Here is a 27766-nt window from a genome sequence, read left to right as displayed (position 1 = left end):
GGTCCTGGTGCGGGCCCCGGTCGGAGGAGCATGTCGACCCCGGAGAGCAGCGCTGGTAGCAGCGAGGCCCGGGAGGACGCGTGCCGCGATTACCAGTCATCGCTGGAAGACCTGACGTTCAATAGCAAGCCGCATATCAACATGCTGACCATCCTGGCAGAGGAGAACGTGCCCTTCGCCAAGGACATCGTCTCCCTGATCGAGGCGCAAATCGCCAAGGTTTTTATATTCCACCGACTACTACTCCTACCTATACTGCTGGGGGGACCGGCCGGGGCAGCGGGCTAGGGCGGCCTGCGGGGCTAGAAGGAAGGGCGTAGGGAAGATGGCCTGCTGAGGGGCGAGGGCGGAGCCGGGCAATGGCGGGCTGAGTGGTGGCAGCAGGGGAGGGTAGAGGGGACAGGGAGAGGCAGCGAGGCAGGGCGGATGAAAGGGCCTGAGATCCGGGAAATGGGGCGAGAGAGAGGAAGAGGCTCGGGAGGGAGGCGTTGGGCCGGATGGCGTGAAGGAGGCCAGTGGCTGGGTGGGTATAGGTGGGCTTGGGTGGGGAGTGGGCGGCAGACAGGGGTTCAGGGTACGTGGAAGTAATACGTGTGTGGGGTTGCTCGCTAATGGGGGAGAGAGCAGAGATTTCGGCGGAGCAGAGGGCGCCGAAGACTAGGGGCGAGGAGGGCCCCGGCAGGGGCAGTGGGGAGCGGGAGAGGAGGCTGGGGTCGCTGTGGGAAGCAAGCTGAAGGAAGCGTATTTTAGATGGGATCAGGGAACACGGGCCGAGACGTCGGGGGCTCCTCGTTTTTTCGCTAAGCTTAAGGCTGCTGCTTTTACCTTCCACTCTATAGGGAGCAGGGGACTCGAGGGAGGGGAACAACCCCCACACCACCCTGTTCGTAGTAGGGGAAGGCTTGGGACTCGCCCCACCAAAAAGCTCTGGGAGGGCAGCGTGGCTCGCGGTTTAAGCCCTGTGTAAATATCAGACACAACATGGCGGCCTGGCAGTGACTGGGCAGCACCTCGCCCTTGTAGCCGAGTTTTCCCCCTACATGGAGCCAGCGTTCAGTGTCTCAAATCTGATGTCTAGACCCTTACGTTTAGCGATTTCGGCAATAGGTGAATGTTGCGATCATTAGAGAGGGCCTGACCGGGAGGTTTTGTGGAGAGTTGGAATTTTTTTAGGGGTAGTTTAAAGGAATGAAAATAAGATTTAAGTTTACGGCACGCAAATTGCCCACTTCTTGAGGGTTGAGTATAATAAATTATCAGTTACGATAAAGGTATTTCCCCAATGTGGTCCCTGTGAGATAGAAATTTTGAAGGCGTGAACACCCGTATCTTAAAAGTTTATGGGTGAAAGGCGATCATCTATTCCGGATAGAGAAGTGCGTGTAGTGGTGAATGGGGGTTGTTTCGCTTTGCCTGATTAGAGAAAAATTCTGTGGGCTTGGGATGATCTGTTTGGATTTCAGGTGGCCTGTGCCCTGAGTGATGCTAGCGTTGTGTGTGTATTTATTTTGGCTAGAGAAGTTTTATTGGTTGAGGATGGGAAGAAGAAATTCTCCCTGACTGTAGAAGCTGAGCAGCCTGTAGGATCCTAACATGGCGTCTGAAAGGCACATGATATAAAAAGAAGGGAAAGAGGAGGCTCCCTCTGAGCCCAACCCAGGCAGTTGCTGACATCAGTCAGCCATAGCACATGGAGGGGGGTTTACGGCACCTTTTTACAAAAGCATTTTGTAAGAAAAGGGCTCTTCTTTTAATTTCTGCCCCCCATTCGTGCCAGTCACCCCTCCCCCGTTGTTTCCCTTGCTCCCTCTGATCTCAGGTGTTCAAAGGCTATTTTTCCTTTGGCTTTAAATAGTGTTTTATAATGGTGAGAATTGTACTATCTAATGACGGGGGTGGAAAAGGATCTCTTACTTAATCCTTTTTTCTATCAATGCAGGGTTGCTTTTTAGTGTTCCACAGACCTCTTCCAGTAATTTTTAATGCTAGTGGCTGAGTTTTGCCATTCCATGGGGAGGTGGCCTCATTAATAGATCTCACCATTATATCTTCTAAAGGGCAGTGGATATGTATAAAATTATTTGTGATAAATGCCAATGCTGTCATTTTTTTTTTAACATTTCTGGGTGATTCAGAGCCTGCCCTGAAGTGTGTTTTTTTTTTTTTTTTTTTTTTAAAGATGTCTTAAAACCTGTATCAATGGTTAGTTTTACCTAGTTACTCTTTGTGACTGTAGTTTATTCAAGGCAAGTTTTTAGTTGTTTCTGGGAAAGCAATCTCCTTTACTAAGCCACTTTTTAAAAGTGTTGCCTGGAGACAGTTTGTTTAGTGTAAAACTTGAGTGGTCTGCTTTACAATTTAATAAATGGTTCTGAAATGCGTGACTGGTATTATAAAAATTGTAAATAAAAAGTGTGAAATATGTATTTGTCTTTTTATTTACCATTGTATAGTGCAGAATTTGTTTCCAAGATCCATTTTGTATACAAGATTGTTCGTTTTAAACAAATTTTTGCACAAGTTTGTGACTTGGGGTTTAATTGCCAGCTATGACTTTAAACTTGAAAACTTCTAGGAAACTAATAAAAAAGAGCCACACATTTCCAACAATAGCTTTCCGACATTATTTGAAGGAACAGTGGGATTTCTCTAATGAGGTCTTTAATACTATGCTGATGAGCTCAGAGTTAGTGTTTTTCTATGTTCTGGTGATTATGCATCGCCTCCCTGCCTTTTGGTTAATGTCATGGGGGCATCCTTCTTGCTAGGGAATACTGGTATAGGTCTCCTGAAAAGAAAATATTCAAGTCTCGGGTTTCCTTTTGTGGTTATTGAAAAGTGTGCTAGATGCCATGACATAATAAACATTTTCAGTAGAGAAGACTTAAATATTCCAACCCTATTTAAGTTGTGATTTTTAAAATGTGACACCTGAGTAGCTTCTATTTGAAATAGGTTATGCTGCTAAACTTCTAATTCTGTGCCACAGTTTGAAGTAGGCTTCCTTAGAGATTACTATGCCCCCATGTGTGTTTACTTTTAACTGCCTGAATGCATAATGGAAGTGACAGTTAAACTTGTTACAGTGTCTTTGCTAAGTATTTCCCCAGCGTCTCAAACTTCAAGCTTAGCTGAACATAGTGGGCTGCTTCCATGCATTGGTGGAATGGAAGAATGCAACACTGTGTCACTAGCTCTTGGGCACAGGTACTTCCGAGACAGTTCTGTGTTGCCCTCCCAGCTGACTTTGAATGTCAGAAAGGGTGCACTCATTTTTTTTTTTTTCTGAAGGAAGGTTCTCAGAACTTAGTGCTTTCAATGTGCCATTGTGCAGACTGCTGTAAAGAAGAAACCAGTGTTTCACAGACGTTTTAATGTTAAGTAGGTGTAGACCCAGAGTCTTTGATTTCTGAGACCAGAGAGGTGCTTTATTCTAACACTTGCATGTTATTTACAGCTCAGTGTTAAGTCAGTGTAAGATAGGCTTGTAATGTGCTGCAATTAGTTTAAGCTAACTTAATTTTTTCTGTCTTATTACTTACAAAATACACCATCTGCCTGTTTTTTCATTATGCTCAGAGGTTCAGATGCTGCCTCCCTCCCCAACTAACAAATTCTGCCCTCTTCAGATAGTAGTGAATTTATACAATTTTAAGGGGGAGAAAGCATTGTGGTTTACCCATATAAAAAGTATTGTTGACCTGGTGCCCTTCTGTGAACCATCTTAAACGGGAAGGAATTAAATCTAAGGTTGTAAAGCAAGAGCACTTGCACACACTTGTCTAGGCAGTGGGGCTGCAAAGCAAGGTGGTGTTAATTAACCTAGTAGCCTGTCCTGTTTAAAAAGAGGAGCAGTGGGTGAAGTTACTCTGGTTTATGCCTGAGGTTACCCAATGGTAAATGGGACTTACAGTACTACAAGTGGATGCTTTTCTGAGGGGATCATGATCAACACACAGCCTGTGGTGTTGTCTTTCATGTCGTCCTCTTCAACAAGTCTGTGTACTTGCTGATGTTTTCTGGGGCTTTGCTGTGCCTTCTTTGTGAAAGCCAGGGGTGGGCATTAAAATCACCTCTCTTGGGGCCACTAGTGCTTTTTGTATGTTAGAAGGCACTGTAGCAGTCCAGCATCACTACACGTCTATAGTACAAACTTGTTACAGGTTTTGAAAAAGGATTTTTAAAACCTCAACCAACCAAAATCAAAAAAACCAACCAAACCCAAGTCTCTTATAGCAAAGCTGTGTCCAGAGTTTGAAGACTCCCGTGAAAATCGTGGTTGCAGTTCCTGACCTTGTCTGCATTTATCCAGTCCACTAGACGACCGCTTTTTGTCTGGATTTTTAACTTTGTTCTGACTGCGTTTTTTGCATGCACTCTACAAGTGTGAACTGTCACTGTCCACAAGTGCCAAGACACAATGGGACTCCATGCTCCGTCCATTTGGATTACAGTGAAATAGTTGTGAGCTTTTCTGCGTGGAGTTAATGAACAGCTACAGAAGTTCACTAATTTGGGCTATTTGCCAGAAGTCTGATTTGTATTCGTTGAAATCCAGAAAAACAAGCATTCTGGAAGTTTGAATTGCAAACCCTTTTTTAGAAGTTCCTTGAAGTGCTAACAGTGGTTTCCTGCTAACTTAAAGCTACTTTCTCAAGTGGGTTTTGAAAGGTTACGCTCAGTACATGGTAGTGGCAATACTGTCTTGTGGGCTGCTTTTTTCTTCCTTTTTTTCCCCCTCTTTTTCCAAAGCTTTGATATGCAAACAAAATAACCTAAGGTGTTCCTTTTTTCTTTTTTTTTTTTTTTTGTGTGATAGACCCACTGCCTTATACTTTGAACTGAGTATCAATTTTCCAGACTTAAGTTTTTGTATAAACAAAAAATCCCAAAGCAAATCCCTTGGTGTTTATAGTGGCAACCAAAAAAGAGAGGTCTGTATTTCTGGGATTGGTAATCCCTTTATTAAAAAAGCTTACAATGTGTTTTTGTTGTACTAAACTTCTCAGTTTCTTCTTATTACTCCAGGCTCCTGCATCAGAGAAGCTCCCCGTTATGTATCTTATGGATTCCATTGTCAAGAATGTGGGAAGAGAGTATCTTACTGCATTTACTAAAAACCTAGTTGCAACATTTATTTGTGTATTTGAAAAGGTATATACATTTTCAGAAAAGTTCTGTAGTCTAAGCAAAATTTGTTGCTGGTAAAATAAATACTTTCAGTCTTGGGTTTTTTTTGGGTAGTGAACTATACCAGTACATCTCAGTACTGTATCTGTACTCTGGAAGATTATTCTTGCCGCTATTAAGCATGTAAGTTACATGTTAGCTGAAAGATGGAAAGTCTTAATTTAGTTCATGAAAGTCTGTGATTTTCCCATCCAGGCAAGATTTTACTATTTTGGTTACTGATTGCTTACCTGGATGAACTTTTTGTAATGTATAGACCAAATCATTATGAATTGTTTGATTATTTTTAAGATAGTAAATAGTCTTTTTTTGACAAGATTAGACCGAGAATTAGGTTTTGGTGTAATTTTCATAGCTGCTCTCATGCAGTTAGATTTGTCTGATTTACTTAATCTGTGATTTGAAAATAATGCTAGGATGGGAAAGGTTCTTAGAACACATACCTACATTATATTGCAAATATAACTTTAATTTCATTCAACATTGAAAACTGCTGCCATATCTTTAAAACTCTTAGTCTTTAAACCCAGGGAAGCAATTGTGCATATCACTCAGTGAGAAATGCAAATCAGAGTCCAGTTTCTGAAAAGCTGGACTTGAATGGGTTTAAGTTGGATCAGAAATGAAGGCTTAACATCTGTTGTTTCCTGTATGCTCTTAAGAAAGTGACATGTCATATGAATGAGATGGAGCTTTTGTATGTTTATTGTTTCGTATTGGTGAGAATCTGAGACCCCAGTATGCTTGATACATGGTTTTCATTTGTGAAATGCATGATTAAATGAATAGGTTGTAATAATGGCCACAAAAAGCCTTAAACTCTTGTTAGAGTTTAGAGTAGATAGAGCAGGTAGAGTAGATAGGTAGACACTTACTTGTCATTGTGATAGATTGTGCGTGTTCTTTTAGTGAGTTGCATTTATTGTTGCAGCTAAAGCTCTGGATAAAAACGTGTTTTAAATGTTTTTAATAGGATGTCTACTGAGCTAACAAACTAATATATGTATTAATTAAATATATACAGTGGCAGTCACTTCTAGTAGCTTAATTGATTGTGTGAAAAGATGGAGTAGAATTCCAGCACTGACATGCTTATGACTTTGTTTCAACAGTAAATGGTCACTAAGGTATCTTTAGACACTTGATGAAATACTAAATTTTTGCTCAGTCATTTCTGCACATTTTGCAGTGATTGAAAGGGTGTAGGTAGAGACACTCCACAGTAGCTAACTGTGAATTATTTTTGTTGAAGTTTCTGCTCCCTCCTCAAAAGAACCACTGAATTTTACAAAGTATTCTATGTCTTGCTCTGGTAACTTAAAAATAGAATTGCAGCAAAAGCCATCTATGTGGTGAATAATGAGCAAATTGGGATATTGCCGTTAGCACAGCTGCAAGTATTTTGTCCTTGGTTGTTTTTAATTTATTGTTTAGTTGTACTACTCAAGTTAGGAGATGAACTAAATTTCTTATTTACCTATTGTGAAAATCCAGACTACTGGTACTGGTCCTACAATACCCTTGATCTGTAGCTAAGAGAAGGATCTGATTTTGCAGCTGAACTGAAATAAAATTGACTTCATCTTAGCTAATACCGCTTTTGTTGCATTTGCTGGAAAAAAATTCCTTCAGTGACTAAATAGCTAAGCAAAACACTTTTTCTGTTCACGAAGTTTGTTGTTTCCTGATTTGTTTGTCATTATTACACTCCAGCACAAACATTTGAATAATGTATTGTTGCAGAGGCTGTTGCCTTTCAATATTTTTGTTACTGTATTTTTTTCCACAGAAATTGGGCAAGTAAAATGAGAATTTTGGTAATGGAAAAGTTGAAAGAAAATTCTCAGAGAATGATAATACACAATAAAACCTTCAAATGGTCTTGAAACAAGTTCCATGTTTGAGCTTCTGTTACTGATTTTGTTGGTATAGATCTATGATCTGCACTGCTTATAAATTCTGTATAGCGAGTTTAGTGTGTTAAAATGGCAGACTATTGATAGAAGTAGGAACTAAATGAAATCTTAAGTTCTACAGAAGAATTTATAAGAAATTGTTTTATATTAACTTAACAAGCCATAGAATTGTTTTATTGTTTTAGGTGGATGAAAATACTAGGAAAAGTTTATTTAAATTACGCTCCACATGGGATGATATTTTTCCTTTGAAGAAACTGTATGCACTTGATGTCAGAGTCAACTCATTAGATCCTGCTTGGCCAATTAAACCTCTGCCCCCAAATGTGAATACTTCTAGCATCCATGTGAATCCTAAGTTTTTAAATAAATCGGTAAGTTTTCATGCCTACTGTATGAACAGATGGTAATACTTGTACTGCTCATTGTTTATATGCTGCTTTTTGACAATTAGTTTATTAAAAGTGAAGTCTTTGACCTTTGTAGACAGGTAAGAGGAGTTTCTGAATTCAGAAAATATTCAGTGTGTTTGATTTTTTTTTTTTTAATATTGATTTTGGAACATCGATAGATTTATAGTAAATGATGTACACTTGTTGCATCAGACAAATTCTAACGGGACAAATTTTTGAATTAGTTGTATTTTGCATTGAAAGTGCAATTTATAACTGCTGTACACACTAAGTCTCAGTCCTGGACTATGGTAACAGTTAAAGGAGATGGAGTTAGTTACTCCCATCAGGATTTTAAATGTAACTTTTTTTGTTCTGCTTTTAGCCAGAGGAATCTGCTGCACCTACCTCTGCTGTCACTTCTGGTGCCTCTACTCCTCCAGCTGTTCCTGAAATACAAAAGAATTTGACACAGGAGCAACTCATAAGGCAGCAATTGCTTGCAAAGCAAAAGCAGTTGTTAGAACTTCAACAAAAAAAATTAGAGCTGGAGCTGGAACAGACTAAAGCACAGTTGGTGAGTAGGATAGTGGAAACTGCTATAGCTGGGTCTCTGTTCTGGGCAGTACTTAGCTATCCTGGTAAATGCAGTACATTTTTCCTTATGTTAGGCAAGTGTGTTTATTTTAGGATTAGAGCAATGCAAATTGATCTGAGGTATTTGTTACCTAAAACCCATAAGAATTACTCTCAAAATAGAGGTTAAAAAAGAAAGGTTTGTGGATTTTTTGTTTTTAACTTATCTCCAAAGTGATGCCTGCCTCCGATCCTTCACTTCCACCTAACAGCAAGCTGGGCTTTTTCCAATTTATTTGCTCTTAAAGAGGAAGTAAGCCTGATTGGTGGAAATAAAGTCAGTTTCTTCATTAGGTCAGGTTTGTTTTCACAGAATCACCTGGATTGGAAAAAACCTTTAAAATCATCCAGTCCAATCATTAGCCTTACACTGACAGGTCCTTGACTAAACCATATCCCTAAGCAGAATGTCTGCATGACTTAAATACCTCCATGGATACGGGGACTCCTCCACCTCCTTGAGCAAGCCATTCCAGTGCCTTTCAGTGAAGAAATTCTTCCTAATATCCAACCTAAACTTCCCTTGGTGCATATCCTCTTGTCCTGTCACTTGTTACTTGGTTGAATAGACTGACCCTCACTTCTCTACAGCCTCCTTTCAGGTAGTTGTAGAGAGTGATAAGGTCTCAGTTACTTTCATAATTGAAAATCTTGCTATGTTGACAGTTGATGATGCCAAAACAAAGCATCTGAAGTGTAGAAGTATGAAACATACTTGGTGGCTTAGTAGCTTGGAGTATGTGGAATATATAGAAAAACTTTCAGTGACACAGCTGTCTCACTGGCTTTCAAGACATTTCTATCTGTAGCTTTTGTTTAGAGACAATATGAGTGTCTGAGGGCAGGAGTTTTCATGCAGATGAATGCTGGATTTTTTTTCTGTTTCAGGCTGTATCTCTTAGTGTTCAGCAAGGATCATCTAGTGTAGCTTCAGTTCCAGCACCTTCCAAGCAACACATGTCTCCCACTCCTCATATGACAGTTAAACCACCTCATCAAACTACTGTGCAATCTGAAAAAAATAAGCCATCCCCAAGTCCTCCACTTCATGATACAAAAATAGTAAATAGGGATCCTCGACTTAACAGGGTGGCTCAACATTCTTCCCATGCTAAAGATCAGTCTCATAGGAAAGAATTTCCACCAAGCATGACCAGTCAGTCTGATACCAAGGCTAACAAAACAACACAGGCTGAAAAACAAAACTCAACAAAGCAAGAAAAACTGAAAGCAAGTGAAAAAACACAGAAGAAAGAAATTGACCAGTCAGAAGCAAAATCTAAATCACCCTCCCCTTTGAAAAATAAGATACCCAGTACTAAAGATACTAAAAGCCAAGAATGTGAAAGCACTAAAGTATCTGAAATTAGTAAGCGGGATCCAAGACTGAAGAGACATCTTCAAGATAAGTCAGAGGGCAAAGAGGATGAGGTGAAAGAAAAGAGGAGAAGTACAGAGAAAAAAGAAAAAGAGGAACATAAGACAGGTGAACATAGACCAGCAGGCAGCAGAAATAAAGTAGTTAATGGTGCTGTTCAGAAACAAGACACGACTACAGAGGAGTCAGAAAAACAGGGTGGAAAACAAGGGAGATCAAGTAGTAGGAAACGGTCACGATCACGCTCTCCTAAAGCACGGTCACCATCCACACATTCTCCAAAAAGACGAGAGAGGAGATCACCCAAAAGACGACTTAGGAGTTTATCTCCCACTTCATCAACTCCTAAAGTTGGAAAGATACGACAGATAGGCACTAAGCAGTCTCACGTTGAAGAAAGCACACAGGCAGCAAGAGATGAAAGAAATTCTAATAAGAGAAATACTAAACAAGAGGTGCGAGATCCGAGGAGAGTGAAAAAAGCCCAAGAAGACAGGCCTCAAGAAACCGCAAGCCAGCATTCTACAAAAGCTTCTCCTGATCCAAAGGAGAATGCAGAAAACTGGCAAGGATCCAAATCAGGCAAGAGGTGGAAATCTGGTTGGGAAGAAAATAAAAAGTAAGTTACTATCTTTTAAAAAACTTCTGTTTGAAGGCACTGGAAATTCTACTGCTGACTTGACTATAGTCAGCTTTGGGAGGCAATGTTCAGATTGTTAAAATTGATAATTTTAAGTTACTTCTACTAGAGAAACACGGAAATGATGCATACTTAGATTCTAAGGTGATAGCGATGTTTTGCCACGATGATTTCTAACAGGAGTGTAACAGTTATGTCCTGAATAAAGAAGTAATCTCTAAATGTATTCTTTCTTGCAGCTCACAGCAGAATGAGGAACACCAGGCACTTGGTAAGACCCCTCACCAAAGACACCGGGAAAACTGGCCTGCTAGTAAAGGAATTTTATCAGCCCGAGCACCAAAGCAGCAGCACCGGTTAAGTGTGGATGCCAATCTACAGATTCCCAAAGAACTGACATCTGCAAGCAAGAGAGAATTACTTAAGAAGGTAATATTCATAAATCTTTCCTCATAGAAGTGTCCTGGGTATACTTTGCTTTGCTTTTCTTTTTAGAAGTCTAAGCTTTAACTTTATATTACAGGCCAACGAACGCTTAACATCTGGTGAAATAACACAAGATGAGTTCCTCATGGTAGCTCATCAAATCCGACAGCTGTTCCAGTATCAGGAAGGAAAGCACCGATGTAGTGTCTGGGATAGCCCTACAGAGGAAAAATGTGGTTTGAAAAAGAAACCTCTTCTGTCAGATGCAGAATTAACATACTATGAACATAAAGCTAAACTGAAAAGAACACAAGTTCAGCATTCATTGTCAAGGCTTGATTTGCTGGATCCTGATGATCTTTTAGATTATCATATACCTGATGCATTGCTTTCTGGAATAGAATGTGATCAAGCAAAAGCCAAGCGTGGAGTGCAGTTTGACAGGAAAGAACCATTTGGAGAAAGGTCAAGGAGACACTCTCCTGTAAGTGGCACTAACAGATCATTTCCTGATAACCTCTCACCACTGGAGAGTCGACGAAGAATAGAGGAACAAAGTGCTACTAAAGGAGCAAGAGGTTCTAAGAACTTTGATCCTTACGACAACTGGGGAGAATCAGATGAGTTTAGAGATGCTCTCAGACAACAGGGGAAAAGCACAACAGAGTTCCAAAAAATTGATGGTGATGCAATCTGCAGATTTGATAATCGTGAAGACAGACAGCTTCTTGGGCAAGCTGGTATGTGCTTTTACATCATTTTACATCTGTTAATAATTGGCAACAATTGTAGTGAGGGATTATCTGATTTGTTCTTGTTACAGGTGTTCGAGAGGAACCAAGATCACCTTTCAGTGAACGTTTCAAAAGAGCGAGGTTTGAAGATCCAGAGAAAGCACCGTTTCCAGAAAGTCCAGGATCAAGATTTGGAGGCATTGAAGCAAAGCAAAGGATAACAGCACTAATGGAGGACAGACCTCTATTTGATGGCTCACCTAGACCGGCTGCTGCAAGAGTTGGGGTAGATGGACAGGGAAGTCCTTTTGTTGATGGTCCTGCTGCTGGTTCAAGTTCCAGAATTGATGGGCCACCTGGACAAGCTGCTATGAGATTTGAGGGGCCTTTGGTGGGGGCAGGTGCATCTCAGTTTGATGGACCACATGCAGGAGCAGGGGGAGCTGGAGCGCTAAGATTTGATGGGCCCCCAGGGCAGCTGGCAGGGGCCTTGAGGTTTGAAGGACCCCCCGGACAAGTTGGTGGAGGAGGTCCACTAAGGTTTGAGGGACCTCTTGGGCAGATAGGTGGGCCTTTGCGGTTTGAGGGGCCTGCAGGGCAGCCTGTAGGTGGTCCGAGATTTGAAGGACCTGGAGTTGGGCTCAGGTTTGAGGGTCCCCGTGGTCAGCCTTCAGGTGGTCTCAGGTTTGAGGGACCTCATGGTCAACCTATGGGGCCTCGAGGTCAACCAGGGGGTGGTCTCAGGTTTGAGGGACCCCATGGTCAGCCCTTGGGGCCTCATGGTCAACCAGGGGGTGGCCTCAGGTTTGAGGGACCACATTTACAGCCATTGGGGCCCCATGGTCAACCTGGAGGTGGCCTCAGATTTGAGGGCCCACATGGTCAGCCTATGGGGCCACATGGACCATCAGGTGGTGGGCTTAGGTTTGAGGGGCCACATGGACCATCAGGGCTCAGATTGGAAGGACCACATGGTCAGCCAGGTGTAGGTCCTAGGTTGATCGATGGACCAGTACACCAGGGAGCTGGTGGACTTAGATTTGATGGTCCTCTGGGTCGGGCTGGTCCCAGATTTGATGGTTGTCATGCAGCTGGGTTCGATGGTCAGCCTGGACAGCTGTCGCTCTTGCAAAGATTTGATGGAATTCATGGGCAGCCTGGCCCAAGATTTGAAAGGGTGCCTGGCCAACAGGCACAACCGCGATTTGATACACCCATACCTCAGAGATTTGATGGACCCCACCAGTCAGCCTCCAGATTTGACTTGCCCCTTGGCCTTCAAGGTGCACGTTTTGAAAATGTAGCTAACCACCCTGCCTCAAGACTAGAAATGTCACCATACGGACAAGGTGGTCCATTTGTTGACCATCCTGGACAGGGATACAATGGACCATCTCATGGGATGCAATTCCAGAGACCTGATCTGTTTGACGGGTCACCTGGACCAAATTTCAATGGGCCAGCTGGCCCAGGAGCACAGAATTTCCCGTTGAGAGCAGCTGGACATTACTTTGATGAAAAAGGTCTTCAAGGTCCTCAGTATGGAAACTTCAACAATATGCCAATGGGAAGTAACCAGGTAAGAACTGATGTTATGAAATGGTTTGCTTCCAAAAGTCGTTTTTGTCTAGGAAATTGGCAGTTCTTCTTCCTCTAAAAATGACAGGTTTTTCTGAAGAGCCAGCAGACTGGGAGCCAGTGTCAAGATAGAAGCCATGCTCCTTCAGCAATTTCTAGATATTTAAAGAAGGCCATGCATTGCTATTCTTTAAGAGTATTTTTTTTCTGAACTAAACAAAATACAGTAAATCTTTACAGTCACTTTTGAAGCGGTTAAAAATTGGAGTGGGACCATGAAATTAGTATTTTTAACAAAACAGTAAAACTAGGTAATGGGAAGCCTGTGGTGTTTGCACAAAACTGAGTTCTGTGAAGCATGAAATATAAGTGGATAAACACGATTCGTTTTCTAAGAGATGTGGAATTAGAGTGGACAAAGGTAATTCTGTTGTCTTTTCACAGCTGATGGTCTGAGTGAGGAGGCAGTTTTAAAGAGATCCCCATAACTTGGGGGAGTTGAGAAAGATAACAACGTTGTTGAACTACAGTCTTGTAAAGCAGCGGCATACTTTATGAACTCAGTTGTCTGTGCTGTTGCTTGTTGGAAACATTCTCCTCAAAAGAGGAAAACGATACTTTAGCAAAAATGTAGTTTCTTTCAGTAAATTAGAGATTTTGGAGAGTATTTTTCATTTGGGGGGTAATAACTGAGTGTGAAGAGTTACCTGATTGTACAAAAGCAGGCAATGCGTTCTGCTAACCTGTAATGGGATAAAGTTTTAAACTTGTACATTCAGAAAGCAGACAATTAGGGAAACCATTTTTATTAGAAGTGTTACTAAATTTTTTTTCTATCTGAAGCTTACTGTAGCTGGTCTGCTGAAGAATCCTGCTTTCAAGTTGTGTTTAGTGTAGTGGATGCTATTTCATAAGAATTAATTGTGGCATTTGTTAAGTTTTTTTGTGGCATTTAAGTTATTAACTGTTTTTTTTTTTTTTCATTTCTTTCTGATGAGCTTGCTTTTGGGGAACAGGAGCAATTTAAAAGGAGATTTCATGTTTGGAAAATGTGATCAAAGACTTGATAAGTAGAAGAAAAGGTGTTTGGGTTTTATTTTTAGTTTAAGTGTTAGGAAAAATAAATGTGTGTATTCTGAAATTTTTCTAGAGGGAAATGAAAGTGAGGGAAAGGTTATGTAGTCATACCAAACTGATATTCTTCAGTCCTGAAAGGAGTGTAAATTTTGAGAAATGTCTACAAGTTAATGCTAAAATGAAAAAAAAACCATTAAGTTTATAATCACATTGTACAAAAAATACTTAAATGCTTACTTTCACAGGTTTCTCTCATGTCTGCTCAGCCAGGGTCTTACAGCCAAGGTCAACAGTATTTGCCAAATCCTGGAAGTTTCGTTCAGAACCCCACAGGTGCGTAAAAAAATAATTAACTTCCTTTTTTTTTTCACTATACTGTGTTTGTTAGTGGCCACAAAGATTATAATTTAGTAGTGTCCTGCTGTACTAGTCTGTGTGGACTCAGAATCACAGAACATCAGAGATTGGAAGGGACCTCCAGAGACTGAGTCCAATCCCGCTGCCAAAGCAGGATCACCTAGGGTAGTCTGCACAGGAATGTATCCGGGCAGGTTTTTAAAGTCTTCACGAAAGGAGACTCCACAACCTCACTGGGCAGCCTGTTCCAGTACTCTGTCACCATCACTGTAAAGAAGTTTCTCCTCATGTTGAGGTGAAACCCTTCTATGTTCAAGCTTGTACCTCTTGTTCCTTGTCTTATTATTGCACACCACTGAAAAGAGATTGGCCCCATCCACTTGACACCCACCCCTCAGATATTTATAGACATTGATGAGATCCCCTCTTAGTCTTCTCAAGACTAAACAGCCCCAGGTTCTTCAGGGAAGCATCCTCAGCTGAGGTGCCATAGATGTGATTTCTGTAGTACCTTCATCTCTTTGGGGATTTCCCTCAAACAGGGAAGGCTTTCATTAGTTTTCATTAACCGTGTGGTTTTGGTATGTGGTTGTATTAACAAACAAACAAAACCAACCTTAGGAGATACCAGTATGTAGGTCTGTCTTGCATTTCCAGGGTGTGTAAACATTCCCAGTATATGAGTGGTTGATAATATAATGCTTTTTGTGGCCCTCTTGTGGAGCCTGTCCATCAGGTCACTGTCTTTCTTTGTGTTGAGAGCCCCCCAGAGCTGGACACAGTATTCCAGGTTAAGTCTCTCCAGAGTAGGAGAATCACCTCTTTCGACCTGCTGGACATGCTTCTTTTGATGAAGCCCAGGATGCAGTTTGCCTTCTGGGCTGCAAGTGCCCATGCCGAGCTTTTTGTGCAGCAGTACCCTGAAGTCCTTTTCTGCAGGGCCCCTCTCTTACGACATCCTCCCCAGCCCATATTTATAATGAGGATTGTCCGGACCCAAGTGCAGGACCTTGCCTTGGCCTTGTTGAACGTCATGAGGTTCACCTGGGCCCACTTACCCAGCTCATTCAGGTCCATCTGAATGACATCCTGTCCCTCTGGTGTATGAACTGCACCACTCAGCTTGGTGTGATCTGCAAACTTGTTGAGTGCACTCGATCCTACTGTTTATGTAATTGATGAAGATACTGAGCAGCACTGATCCCAGTATGGACCCCTGAGGACCACCACCTGCCACCCATCTCCATGTGGATCTTGAGCCATTGGCCACAACCCTCTGGATGCAACCATCCAGCCAGTTCCTTGCCCACCGAGCAGTCCACCCATTGAATCCATATCTCTCCAACTTCAAAAGGATGTTGTGGGGGACTCTGTCAGAGGCCTTGTGGAAGTACAGATAGTCGACATCCATTGCCTTTCCCTTGTCTGCTGATGCAGTCGCTCTGTTGAGGAAAGTCATTAGATTAGTCAGGCAGGACTTGCCCTTAGTGAAGCCATTCTGACTGACTCAAGTCACCTTCCTGTCCCCCATGTGGTCTGACAGAGCTTCTAGAATGAACTGTTCATGATTTTCCCAGGCACAGAGGTGAGAGGCTGACAGGTTGGTAGTTCCCAAGGTTGTGAAGGAAGCTGTTGCAAGGGAAGAAATTAGCCATGGATGAGACATAAAGCAGAAAAAGTTGATAATTTAAAACAAAGAATGAAGAAACAGGAGGCAGAAGGAAAAGCATGTTTTGAAATATGCTCATGAAGGTGAAGTGAATTTCTGATGTTAAACTTCAGTCTCATTGAGTGTTGATGTTTTTCCCCAGGAGCCCTTCCACATTCCTACCCTGATAACCACCTTGGACAGCTTGATGTCAATGAGTTATTTGCTAAACTGCTGTCAACAGGGATCCTCAAACTGTCAAAAACTGATTCTACTTCAGCACGTATGTAGTAGATTTGTTATGTTCTAATTACTCAGTTTACTCAAAGTGAGCTAAGTGTAAGAGTTTTTGTGAACTTGTGCACGTTTTTTGTAAATGGAACTTTGTTTTGGGGAAGGACTTCAGTGCATGCAGTGGAGTAAATTTGTGGTGTCTTGTTTAATTTGTACGCTTAGCTATCCAGAGCAGTCATTTTTATCTTTGGTGCTGTGCCTTAGTAACTTGTTCTTGGTTATAATGAGATTCCTGTCAGTTTCTGAAATAACTCTGTCTGTGAAGACTGAAATTAATGTCAAAAGCTAAGGTGAAATACTGTTCCCCTAAATTGAAATTCTGAGTAACTTGTAGTATCTTATATGCTTTTTGAAACTTACGTTAGAAGATGACTCTCTTAGCTCCTGCACACTTACATTCTAGCATAGTCAGATTGTTTTTATCAATATTAATAAAAATGAGCACTCATTTCTTTCAGATTCATGTACTGAAATTTTGATATAATACTGTCTTTATAGAAGTGAATGAAACCTCAACCCAGCCAGCTGCTGAAGAGGAAGAAGATGACCAGAATGAAGATCAGAATGTTCCAGACCTCACTAACTTCATAGTTGAAGAACTTAGACAGTGCGTATAATAGAATGAGTTTACACTGCAGTAAGAATAATGACATGGTGATATCCAGGTACAGTAAGGAGCTTTTAAAAGGTCTGATGTCACTTTGTGACTAAGAGGACCTGCAGTATTTGATGTGAGCCTTGGAAAATTTGAGGGAGGAAAGAGGGACAATTAACCTGGGAGAACTGTCTTTACACAAGTTGCATGTTGTTACTTCATAGAATCAGTCAGGGTTGGAAGGGACCACAAGGATCATCTAGTTCCAGCCCCCCTGCCATGGGCAGGGACACCTCACACTAGATCAGGCTGGCCAGAGCCTCATCCAGCCTGGCCTTAAACACCTCCAGGGATGGGGCCTCAACCACCTCCCTGGACAACCCATTCCAGGCTCTCACCACTCTCATGGTGAAGAACTTCTTCCTCATGTCCAGCCTGAATCTTCCCACTTCCAGCTTTTATTCCATTTCCCCTAGTCCTGTCACTCCCTGATATCCTAAAAAGTCCCTCCCCAGCTTTCTTGTAGGCTCCCTTCAGATACTGGAAGGCCACAAGAAGGTCGCCTCAGAGCCTTCTCTCCAGACTGAACAGCCCCACCTCTCTCAGTCTGTCCTCATAGGAGAGGTGCTCCAGCCCTCTGATCATCCTGGTGGCCCTTCTCTGGACACCTTCCAGCATGTCCATATCCCTCTTATAATAGGGGCTCCAGAACTGGACACACAGTACAGTATTCCAGGTGGGGTCTCACCAGAGCAGAGTAGAGGGGGAGAATCACCTCCCTTTACCTGCTGGCCACACTTCTGATGCAGCCTAGGATCTGGTTGGCCTTCTGGGCTGCAAGTGCACATTGACAGCTCATGTTGAGCTTCTCGTCCACCAGCACCCCCAAATCCCTCTCCTCAGGGCTGCTTTCCAGCCACTCACTGCCCAGCCTGTATTTGTGCTTGGGATTGCCTCGACCCAGATGCAGGACCCTGCACTTGGTCTTGTTGAACCTCCTGAGGTTGGCTTGTGCCCACCTCTCCAGCCTGTCAAGGTCCCTCTGGATGGCATCCCTTCCCTCCAGTGTGTCTGCTGCACCACACAGCTTGGTGTCATCAGCAAACTTGCTGAGGGTGCACTCAATGCCACTGTCCATGTCACCAACAAAGATGTTGAACAAGACTGGTCCCAGGACTGATCCTTGAGGGACTCCACTTGTCACTGGCCTCCACTGGGACATGGAGCCATTGACAGCCACTCTTTGGGTGCAGCCATCAAGCCAGTTCTTTATCCATCTCATGGTCCACCCATCAAACCCATGTGTCACCAGTTTGGAGAACAGGATGTGGTGTGGGACAGTGTTGAAGACTTTGCTCAGGTCCAGGTGAATGACATCAGTTGCTCTCCCCTCATCTATTAATGTTGTGACCTGTTCATAGAAGGCCACCAGGTTTGTCAGGCAGGGTTTGCCCTTGGTGGAGCCATGCTGACTGTACCCAATCACTTCTTCACTATTCTTCTGTCTCAGTAGTGCCTCCAGGAGGATCTGCTCCATGATCTTATTGGGCACAGAGGTGAAACTGACTGGCCTGTAGTTCCCTGGTTCTTCCTTCTTACCATTTTTGAAAATGGGAGTAATGTTTCCCCTTTTCCAGTCAGTGGGGAATTCCCCAGACTGCCAGGACTTTTGGAATATAATAGAGAGGGGTTTAGCAACCTCATCTGCCAGTTCTCTCAGAACCCGTGGGTGTATCCTGTCGGGTCCCATGGACTTGAACACTTTCAGCTTCTTCAGGTGATCACAAACCTGATCTTCACTTATGATGGGCAGTTCTTCTTCCCGGTTCCTGCCATTATCTTCCATGACTCCAGGAGTGTGGCTTGCAGTGGAGACCCTTGCAGTGAAGGCTGAGGTCTCTTGCTGCTCGGGCAGCTTCCTTATATACCCTCCCTTCTAGCTGTCCTTTCCTCCACTCCTTGTAGAGCTTTCTTTTAAGTGATAGTGTGTCCAGCAGCTCCTTTCTTATCCAGACAGGCCTCCTAGCATTCTTCCCTGCTTTTCTCTTTGTTGGTATACATTGCTCCTGGACGCAGAGGAGGTGGTCCTTGAATACTGACCAGCTGTCCTGTGCCCCTCTTCCCTCTAGGGCTTTGTCCCACGACACTTTGGCCAGCAGATCCCTGAAGTAATCAAAGTCTGCACACCTGAAGTCTCGGGTCGTAAGCTTAGAATGCATCCTTCTGGTTGCCCTGAGGATGTTAAATTCAGCTGCTTCATGGTCACTGCAGCCAGGGCTGTCTCTGAGCCTCACATTGGTTACCAGCCCTTCCCTGTTGGTGAGAACAAGATCCAGCATAGCACATTTTCTTGTTGGTTCCTCTACCATTTGGAAGAGGAAGTTGTGATTTGTGCAATCCAGGAACATCCTGGATTGCTGGTGCCTTGCTGTGTTGTCCCTCCAGCAGATGTCAGGGTGGTTGAAATCACCCATGAGGACCAGGGCTTGTGACCTGGAAGCTGCTTCTATTTGCCTGTGGAGGGCCTCATCTGCTTGGCTCTGCTGGTCAGGTGGCCTGTAGCAGACCCCTACAGTAACATCTCCTTCCCCTGTCTTGCCTTTAATTTTAACCCATACACTCTCAACCAGCTCTTCATCCTTCCCCAGGTGGAGCTCCACTGATTCCAGCTGGTCATTGACATAGAGGGCAACACCTCCTCCTCTCCTTCCCTGCCTATCCTTCCTAAAGAGCTTGTACCCATCTGTCCCTACATTCCAGTCATGGGAATCATCCCACCAAGTCTCAGTAATAGCTAGTATGTCATGGCATCCCAGCAGCACAGTGGCCCTTAATTCATCCTGTTTGTTGCCCAAGCTGCGTGCGTTTGCATAGAGGCACTTCAGCTGGGCTGGCCCTGTTGTCCTCTTGTGCCAGTTCCCCTTGATTTCCACAGAGTGTCCTGGTGCATCATTCGTGGCTTGCCTCAGGGCAGCAAGTTGAGAGCCCTCACTAGCTCTCCATCCCTCTGCCTCTGGTGAGCTGCCCCTCTGTTTGTCACTGGCCAGCAGGAGACTATTAACCCTTTTCCCCTTCAAATCTAATTTAAAGCCCTATCAATGAGCCCTGCCAATTCCTGCCCCAGGATCCTTTTCCCCCTTAACCAATAAGGTTGTGATATGTATTGAAGTCAGTGTTTCTTCCATTGTTACTACTGATTTTACCACCTTTTTGATCATTGCAAAGCTGAGCCAAGTGCAGGTGTTACCCTTTTATGCACTCGACAGGTGATGAAACTAGTAGGCATGAAACATGACACATTTGTCATGAGTAGTTAATATGAGCCCATTGTTATTTGAATCTTTCAGTTGATTGTGTTACAAAAAGCAAGCAAATGTTGCTATATCATGTGCTCTAACTTTGCAGTAGATTCAGGCTTTTCCTCTGCTCTTGTGGGCATGTAAAGTAACTTAGTGAGAAACTTGCCTCTTTGCTTTCAGAAAAACATTTAGACTTCTATTTTGTCCTTTTTGTAGGCGTTATGATAGTGTTATAAATCGCCTGTACACGGGAATTCAGTGTTACTCATGTGGAATGAGATTCACCACATCGCAGACAGATGTTTATGCAGATCATTTAGATTGGCATTATCGTCAAAACCGGACGGAGAAAGATGTTAGCAGGAAAATTACCCACAGAAGATGGTACTACAGTTTAACGGTGAGCAGTGCAGGATATGTCTTAATAAGTCACTTGGGTTACTCATGTGTGCGCTGCAGGATTGCACTTGGAAGTTTACCTCATCATAGGAGTTGGCCTTTGGGTAATGAGTGATGTCTTAGATATTTCAAGTAGTTGTCAAATGACCGCCAAAATACAAAAGGCCATTGCATGATGAACAATAAACAGTTTGAAGCTGTTGGTACTGTTTTCATCAGAGAGAATGGAATTTCTGGAAAGAACTCTTGACATGTAGCATTATGAGAAAGCATGCACTGTGCTAATGCTGCTTGCATTTCAGTTTTGATGAAATAAGATTTAATAAATCTGGTACTTCTAGGATGTCTTTTTTTTTTATCCCCGAGATGTAATTTTTCTAAATATTTCTGGCTATTTGTCAGTGTCTGAATGTGAGCTGAAAACTTTTTCCTCAGGACTGGATTGAATTTGAAGAAATAGCTGATCTAGAGGAGCGTGCAAAAAGCCAGTTCTTTGAAAAAGCCCATGAAGAGGTTGTGTTGAAGACACAAGAAGCTGCGAAAGAGAAGGAGTTTCAGAGTGTCCCTGCTGGACCAGCTGGAGCAGTTGAGGTAAGTTTTATCTTGTTTTTACTAGCCCACGTACTGGGAATCACCTTGTACCTCAAAGAAGTTCAGAGCATTCCACTATACAATGGGATGTATGTAAACTGAAGTCTTCTTGTTGGACCTCATGTTGGACTTCATAGATTTGTGCAGGTACTGTTTGTTACCCAGGGTCAGATAGTAGTATAAATCACTTGTAACTCAAAAAAATCTGTACCCATTGGCATTCTGTTGCTTTAACAAACTGAAATGGGCAAAATGTGTTAATGTACTGAATGTTTCCATAGAAAGAGTAAGTAGATCAAGTGAGTTAGTCTTTTCTCATTCAAATAATGATTAGGTTTACTGAGTTTTGATGCTTGGACACAGAAATTTCTTATTTTCTGTAGAAGATAGGTGTTAGGACAAAGACATACCTCAAAGTAACCAGTATTTTGGTAGATGAATAGATGTAGTAACCAGACAAAAATGCTGATAGAACCTACAATTTAGTTTCGCATGCTAAGCCTCTAAGAAACAGCTACCGAACCATGAGGGCCGTTGTTTTTATTTTTAAAAGTATTTTTTGTGCTTTGTTCTGTGAGCTGATTATTTTGCGCAGGAGTACTAAAAATGTTAATACTTCATCTAAAAGTTCTGCCTTGTTTTATAGCTGTGGACTCCAGGCTAAACGGAAAAGTGAAGATAATGTCATAAATAAAATTAATTAAATACATGTACTGGATTGTCTTACATAAAACAGTATTAGGTGGTTGTGTTTCACAGAGACTTCCTAGCTTACCTTTCTAAAGTGACAGCAGTCTTCAAAGCTCATTCTTCAAAGATCCTCAGTCTTCAAAGATCATTGTTGCAATAACTTCATTTATCTTTGTTACTCCGATGACTTTACAGAGCTGTGAAATTTGCCAAGAGCAATTTGAACAGTACTGGGATGAGGAAGAGGAAGAGTGGCACCTGAAGAATGCAATCAGAGTAGATGAAAAGGTGATTTGATCTTATTTATGTATGGTGCTTGCTTATAATAAAAACCCCAAAGAATTATAGCAAAAAGAAAAAAAAAAAGGAAGGACACTTTTTCTCCTGAAGGATTCCCATGGTATTTTTCCTGGCTTCCAATTATATGAATATATCAGCTTTTGGAAGTTTGTGAAGCCCTGGTATCACTAGTGTAGGGCACTGGCCTTCCCTTATACTGCAGTGCTAAAAACAGAATGAATGTCTTCATATACTAGATATTAATGTAGATACTGGTTCAATTATTTTCACATACAGCTGTACTTAAATAATTCCCAATACTTAACCAGGTTTCCATATGATAACTTCTCCTAAATAAATAGGACAATGATAGGAAAAGGGGCATTTAAGGTTTCATACGAGCATAAGGAAAATTTTTTTTACTGTGAGGGTGGCAAAACACTGGTATGGGCTGCCCAGTGAGGTTGTGGAGTCTCCTTCTCTGAGGACATTCAAGACTCATCTGGACGTGTTCCTGGGTGACCTACTCTAGGTGATGCTGCCCTGGTGGGAGCACTGGACTAGAAGGTCTTTTAAGGTCCCTTCCAACCCCTAATGTTCTGTGATTCTGTGTGAATATACACAAAATCTTTTGTCTGTTCTATTTGACACTGTGTGTCGCCTTCTGATACCATTGTTTTCTTAGACGGATTGTGATGTGTAACTGAAACTGTTGTGTTCTAAACAGAAATCCTCCTATAATTTATTTTTAGGTATTTACATGTTTAACAATTCTTTTTCAGATTTACCATCCATCTTGCTATGAAGATTACCAGAATGTAAGTGAATCCTTCTTTGTATTTTTGGAAACGTTTTGATTTGTTTGTTGGCTTGATCTGGATTTAGCAGAGGGCAAATATGTGCAGGGGGCAAATATGTTCAGAGCATGCTGCTTGTTTCTTTTGCTCATGACTAGACAAAGAATAGAAGGCTTTGGGCATAGCCAGTTTACAATAGAGAATTAGCTGAAATGTCTGTCTTGTGAAGTACTGAGAGTAAAGAGAAGTCATACTTTGAAAATGCATTCTGTGTTTTTTGTTGAGTAATGTGTGTAATATTAGGATTTGGCAAAAACGGAGTAAGCGTGTTGGTGTATGTTACATTTTTAAGGCTTTGGGAGTTAAAATTCCCCTGGGGACAGAAGGAAGTATACTGTTCACATTAGTCGTTTAATCACTGCCCATATGATAGCTTTTCAAAGTAATTGTGGAAAAGTGGTGCTAGTAAGAATAAATTTGCTGGGATTTAGATAAAGTAGAAGTTTGGATTTTGAGTGCCTGACTGTTTAAGTGCTTGGATTTTGAAAAAGTAAAAGGGATAAGAGGCTGCTAATGGTTATTTCAGTGTGTGTTAATGCTGCATTGATTTTTGCCTTGCAGACATCATCATTTGATTGCACACCATCTCCCAGCAAGACTCCTGTAGAAAATCCTCTAAACATAATGTTGAACATTGTTAAGCAGGAAACAGAAGAGTCCTGTGACTCACCTAAAGTCAAAGAAGAACCTGATGACACCCCTCCTGCCTGTGCAGAAGAGAGCACGCCTGCATCTACAGATATTAAAACAGAACCTGTTGAGTCTGTTTAAATGAACTGAGGTATGATTTTTTTTTTTTACAGAAGAGCTGCTGTGCTAACTCCAGAAGGCAAATACTTTTTATATGAATAAAAATGTTCAACTGAGGCAGGGCCTCAACTATTGTTTGGTTTAATAAATACATTTTTGTATTTGAATTTCTTATTGCCTGCACAGTTTCAGGTGTCATTGTGTGAAAGGTCTGTAGATGCGTGAAAATTTAATGGAATTAAATGATCTATGTAAAAATGTACAATTTTCACTTGTGGAAATGTAAATTATAAATAAAAGATATTTTTGCTATATATGGAGTGTAATGTTTATGCACACCATAAAATGAAGACACTGTTTCTGTACTTTTTTTTTCAGTTGAAATGGAATTAAAAAGAACTTTTGCTCAATAAGATTCAGAAAAATTAGAGCAAGTAACTTCCTTCGTTTTATCCCATAGGTGGGTTATCAAGGGCAGCAGTGCAGGAACTTCTCAGACAACCCCAGATTTATTTTCTTTTAAAACTCATTTGAATAAACATACACATACAGATATCTAAAACCCTACAATTCAACAAAACAAACATCTCCAAAAAGACAGTTCTGAGTAGAAGGGAAAAATTTAACATACCAGCTGGGAGTGCTTGATTGTGAACGCAAGTGCCAACAAACAATTAACAAACCAGGATGCCTGGTACTTAAGACATTTTTAATTATTTTACTTTTTTTTTTAACTAATCACATAAGAATTTAATACAGCTGAACAAACTTTACATTACAAGGGGAATACAGGGGGTGAATGTAAGAATGCTCATTTGAAACATAGTTAACTTTTTTTTTTCATTGATTACTGGACTTGGATGGTAAACCAGATATCCTGAGATGTTAATATTTCTTAAACCTAATAAATAAAATTAAGCATATATTTGAGTGTGAGTTTTTTCCTTTCAGTAATGAGTTTGTGTGGCTGGCATGTTTGTGGGATTGGAATTAATCATGTAATTGTCTTAACGTGTATTTAATGTTTTATTCAGTCTGCTGTGTGTATAGTACGTATTTTTAAAGCTGCTGGGAACAAGCACTAAATGTTACAGTCCTAGTATATTTATTACTCTTGCAGTGAGGATACTTAGAAGATGAGAATTCGGCCTTACTGTGTAAGTAGAAATAACCGCCTGTGAAGGTGATTTTGCTGTTGCCTGCAACACTTCTTTCCATCTTCACAAAAAGGCTTCAAGCGGTTTTTAAGATGTGAGTAATTCCTTGTTTCTCATATTAAGGCTGTGGCTGTGAGTGTGTCCTGTTCTAAATGGCAGTTCAAGCTTGAGAAATTCTAGAACAAAAATACTTAGGAGATGGATCACGGGTAAGTCAGTCCATGTGGTGTGTGTGGCTGCTGCTTGTGCTGTGGGGGAGTCATTTTTGTGTCACTTGTTGCAAGTTCTTCCCAAAGCGGGGATGTAGGCTCGGCCGGATTGACACTTTATGTCCTGAATTACTGTAAACTTTACATTGTGCAAATTGTAACTCGGAGGAGCCCGAGCTGGGATGTGAGGTCTTTAAATCAGACTGTTAGAAAAGAGGGCAAATTACCTTACTAGGGATAAAAAGAAAAAAAAAAGACCTGCAAGTTGCAGGAGGAGGATTTATGGCACTTTTCTAATGACAAGGATAGTTGAGCTCTAAACAGACCTTACTTGGTTGGTGTAATTATTTTGTGCACCTGTAAATCTGATTGGGAAGGGTTCATTCTGCCTGCAAGCAGGACTCTGGAAACAGGGTGCTCTTTTTTTTGTCCCAGCAAAGGAACACAGCTTCCCACACGTGCACCCACTGGTTTTGGCTAGTGGGGCTGAGAAGCAGGATCATGTAACTGCTGGACAAGATCCATCCCTCTTGTGTCTTATGAACATCTTTAGTGCAGAGAGGGTTAAACATATACAAGTTGTGACTGGAGGCTGATTATCCTGCAAAGAGAGAGAGAGCGCGCATAAATAGGTTAAAATACCTCTTGGTCGGTACATCACTGATGGTTTCAGAGACGACAAAAGATACTTATTTGTTACACTTTACTCTGGGGAACGAAGACAGTAGCCTAGGGCTGCTATAAAGTGCCAAACAGCACCACCCGGCAACGCAAGTTCCTTCACGCCATCATTCTCCAGGCATGCACAGGTAACTGTACTGGAGCTCACAGGCGTGAGCCCTACCTCCAAACACTTCGGGCAGTCCTCCCTGCCATAGCCCTGCGCTCTTCCCTCGCCCGCTGAGCAGCTGCTGTGGCTGCACCCGGCGGGCGCAGGCCTCCTCACCCGTTCCGCCCGACGTTTTCTTCCCGCCGCAGCTTCCCAGCGTGGAAAGCGAGCCCCGGGGAAGCGCTCACTGTACCCATAGCAACCCCTGCGGCGTCGGGCTCAGTGAGGAGAAGGGGTGTGGCGAGTGAGGCAGGCGTAGGCGAGACCCGCCGCTTCTGCTGTGGAGGTTGCGTACCGACTGCCGCCGCATCGCCCCTCTCTCCAGCCGGTGAGACTTGGTTCACCCGCGCTCCTTCTTCACCTTTTCCTAAAGGGGACTGGGGCAGCCCCTACTGCACTCCCGAGCACCGTCGTGGCGGCAGCGGGTGGTGTCTGTGGCCCGGCTCCCGCCTGGGCCGTGAGGGAAAAGCCCTCCCAGCCGGTGCGGAGCGGGACGGGGCTGGCGCAGCTGCGCTCCCACAGCTCCGGCTCTCCTGGTTGATTACGCCTGAAATACCCAGTTTGTGACATGGGGCTCCGCCAGCACCCACACAAAATACCGGGGTTGCTCAGTATTCCCCAAACTGCGGGGAAGGGAGGCATCACGGCGGCGGTCAGCCCTCGCCCCGGCCAAACAGGCCTGAAGTCCCTGGCTGAGCTGGTAGCATTACCCTTGCATGAGGCCCAGTAGTGTGGCCTTCGCCTGCAGCATGGTTTGTTCAGGGCTGGCAGCCTCCCTTCGTCTCCTGGAGCTACTGCCAAGACGTGCCGTGTAGGATTGGGGTTTTGTGTGTGTGTGTGTGCGTGTGCCACAGAAATATTGGAAAACCTAAAATCGTCTTCCTCAGTATGAGCAGTACCCTGAAGATCAAAAATGGGTAATGTGGTGTTTAGCACCGTGGTTTAGGGGTGGACTTGAACCATATAGAACCTGTCCTTCACTTTCTGTTTTGCACAGAATTTATATTAACAGCTGTTTACTGAACTTCAGTCCAAGGACAGCTGCCTTTGACTTGTTTGTGGTGGCCTGTGCCAAGAAGCCTGGCAGCAGCTATTGGCATTGACCTCTGTACAGTTGTAGGTCTCCAGAGGCAGAAGGGAGACAAAATTCACTCTTCTGGCAGGCCTTGTCGTTTGCTTTTCTTCTGGATTAAAAAAAAAAAAATATGGATTACCTTGAATTTGCAGCACTGGAACACTGTGTTAAACACATTAGTACTTCAGCAAGTAGTGTATTTGGCCAGATCTTCCTCTGATGCAGGTCTGTATAATTGTGCTGAAGAATGCACCCTTCACTTGGCATAATGAGAAATGACTCCCTTGTGGGAAAATTATGTCCTGAAAATATTTTCTCTTAAAAAAAAAACAACTCAAACCACAAAACATACTTACATATTATTGAGAAACATGAACTAGATGACCTCCTGAGGTCCCTTCCTACCTGAATGATTCTATGTTTTTATGCTGCTGCTGTTTGTTTGTATTATACAGTATTTTGCAGGATGGAATCCTTGTTCCTTACTGAAGCCGCTTGGCACAGGGCACTGAATCAGCCTGTGGAGCTGGGGGAGGTGGAAGTGGAGTGACACAAAGCCACAAGATCAAGCAGTGTGTTACAACACAGGATGTGTTACTCTCAGCCTGGATTATTGAAGCATCTTCAGCCTTCTGTGCCCTCTGTGGCAACCCCAAATCTGCCTTGATCACTACTGTCATGCTACAGATTGCATGAAAATAGGCACTGGTAAACCGCAAAGGCCGGTTTTCATCATATTTACTGCTTTTTACATACATCACAAGCATGTT

The 27766-nt window shown here is 42.6% G+C and overlaps 1 protein-coding gene across 8 annotated transcripts; it reads left to right on the top strand.

Moving 5' to 3' along the window:
• Positions 1 to 24602, top strand: PCF11 (PCF11 cleavage and polyadenylation factor subunit). Of its 8 annotated transcripts, none has more exons than XM_054383505.1 (16): positions 1 to 219; positions 5029 to 5154; positions 7361 to 7480; positions 7884 to 8075; positions 9023 to 10131; positions 10392 to 10581; positions 10676 to 11318; positions 11402 to 12891; positions 14213 to 14300; positions 16136 to 16255; positions 16765 to 16873; positions 20377 to 20560; positions 20995 to 21150; positions 22036 to 22128; positions 22902 to 22937; positions 23538 to 24602. In XM_054383505.1, the coding sequence occupies exons 1-16, from the start codon at positions 31 to 33 to the stop codon at positions 23745 to 23747; spliced, it is 5055 nt and encodes a 1684-aa protein (XP_054239480.1). In that variant the 5' UTR covers positions 1 to 30; the 3' UTR covers positions 23748 to 24602. The 8 variants fall into 8 exon arrangements, with proteins under 8 accessions (XP_054239480.1, XP_054239523.1, XP_054239515.1 ...); XM_054383548.1 differs by having other exon boundaries at positions 7292 to 7480; positions 10676 to 10778; positions 11402 to 12903; positions 16768 to 16873; XM_054383540.1 differs by having other exon boundaries at positions 7292 to 7480; positions 10676 to 10778; positions 11402 to 12903.
• Positions 24603 to 27766: the final 3164 nt, after the last annotated feature.

Source organism: Indicator indicator, chromosome 1 (genome assembly GCF_027791375.1).
Source record: "Indicator indicator isolate 239-I01 chromosome 1, UM_Iind_1.1, whole genome shotgun sequence".
NCBI lineage: Eukaryota > Metazoa > Chordata > Aves > Piciformes > Indicatoridae > Indicator > Indicator indicator.
This window is presented reverse-complemented; position numbering and strand designations above follow the sequence as displayed.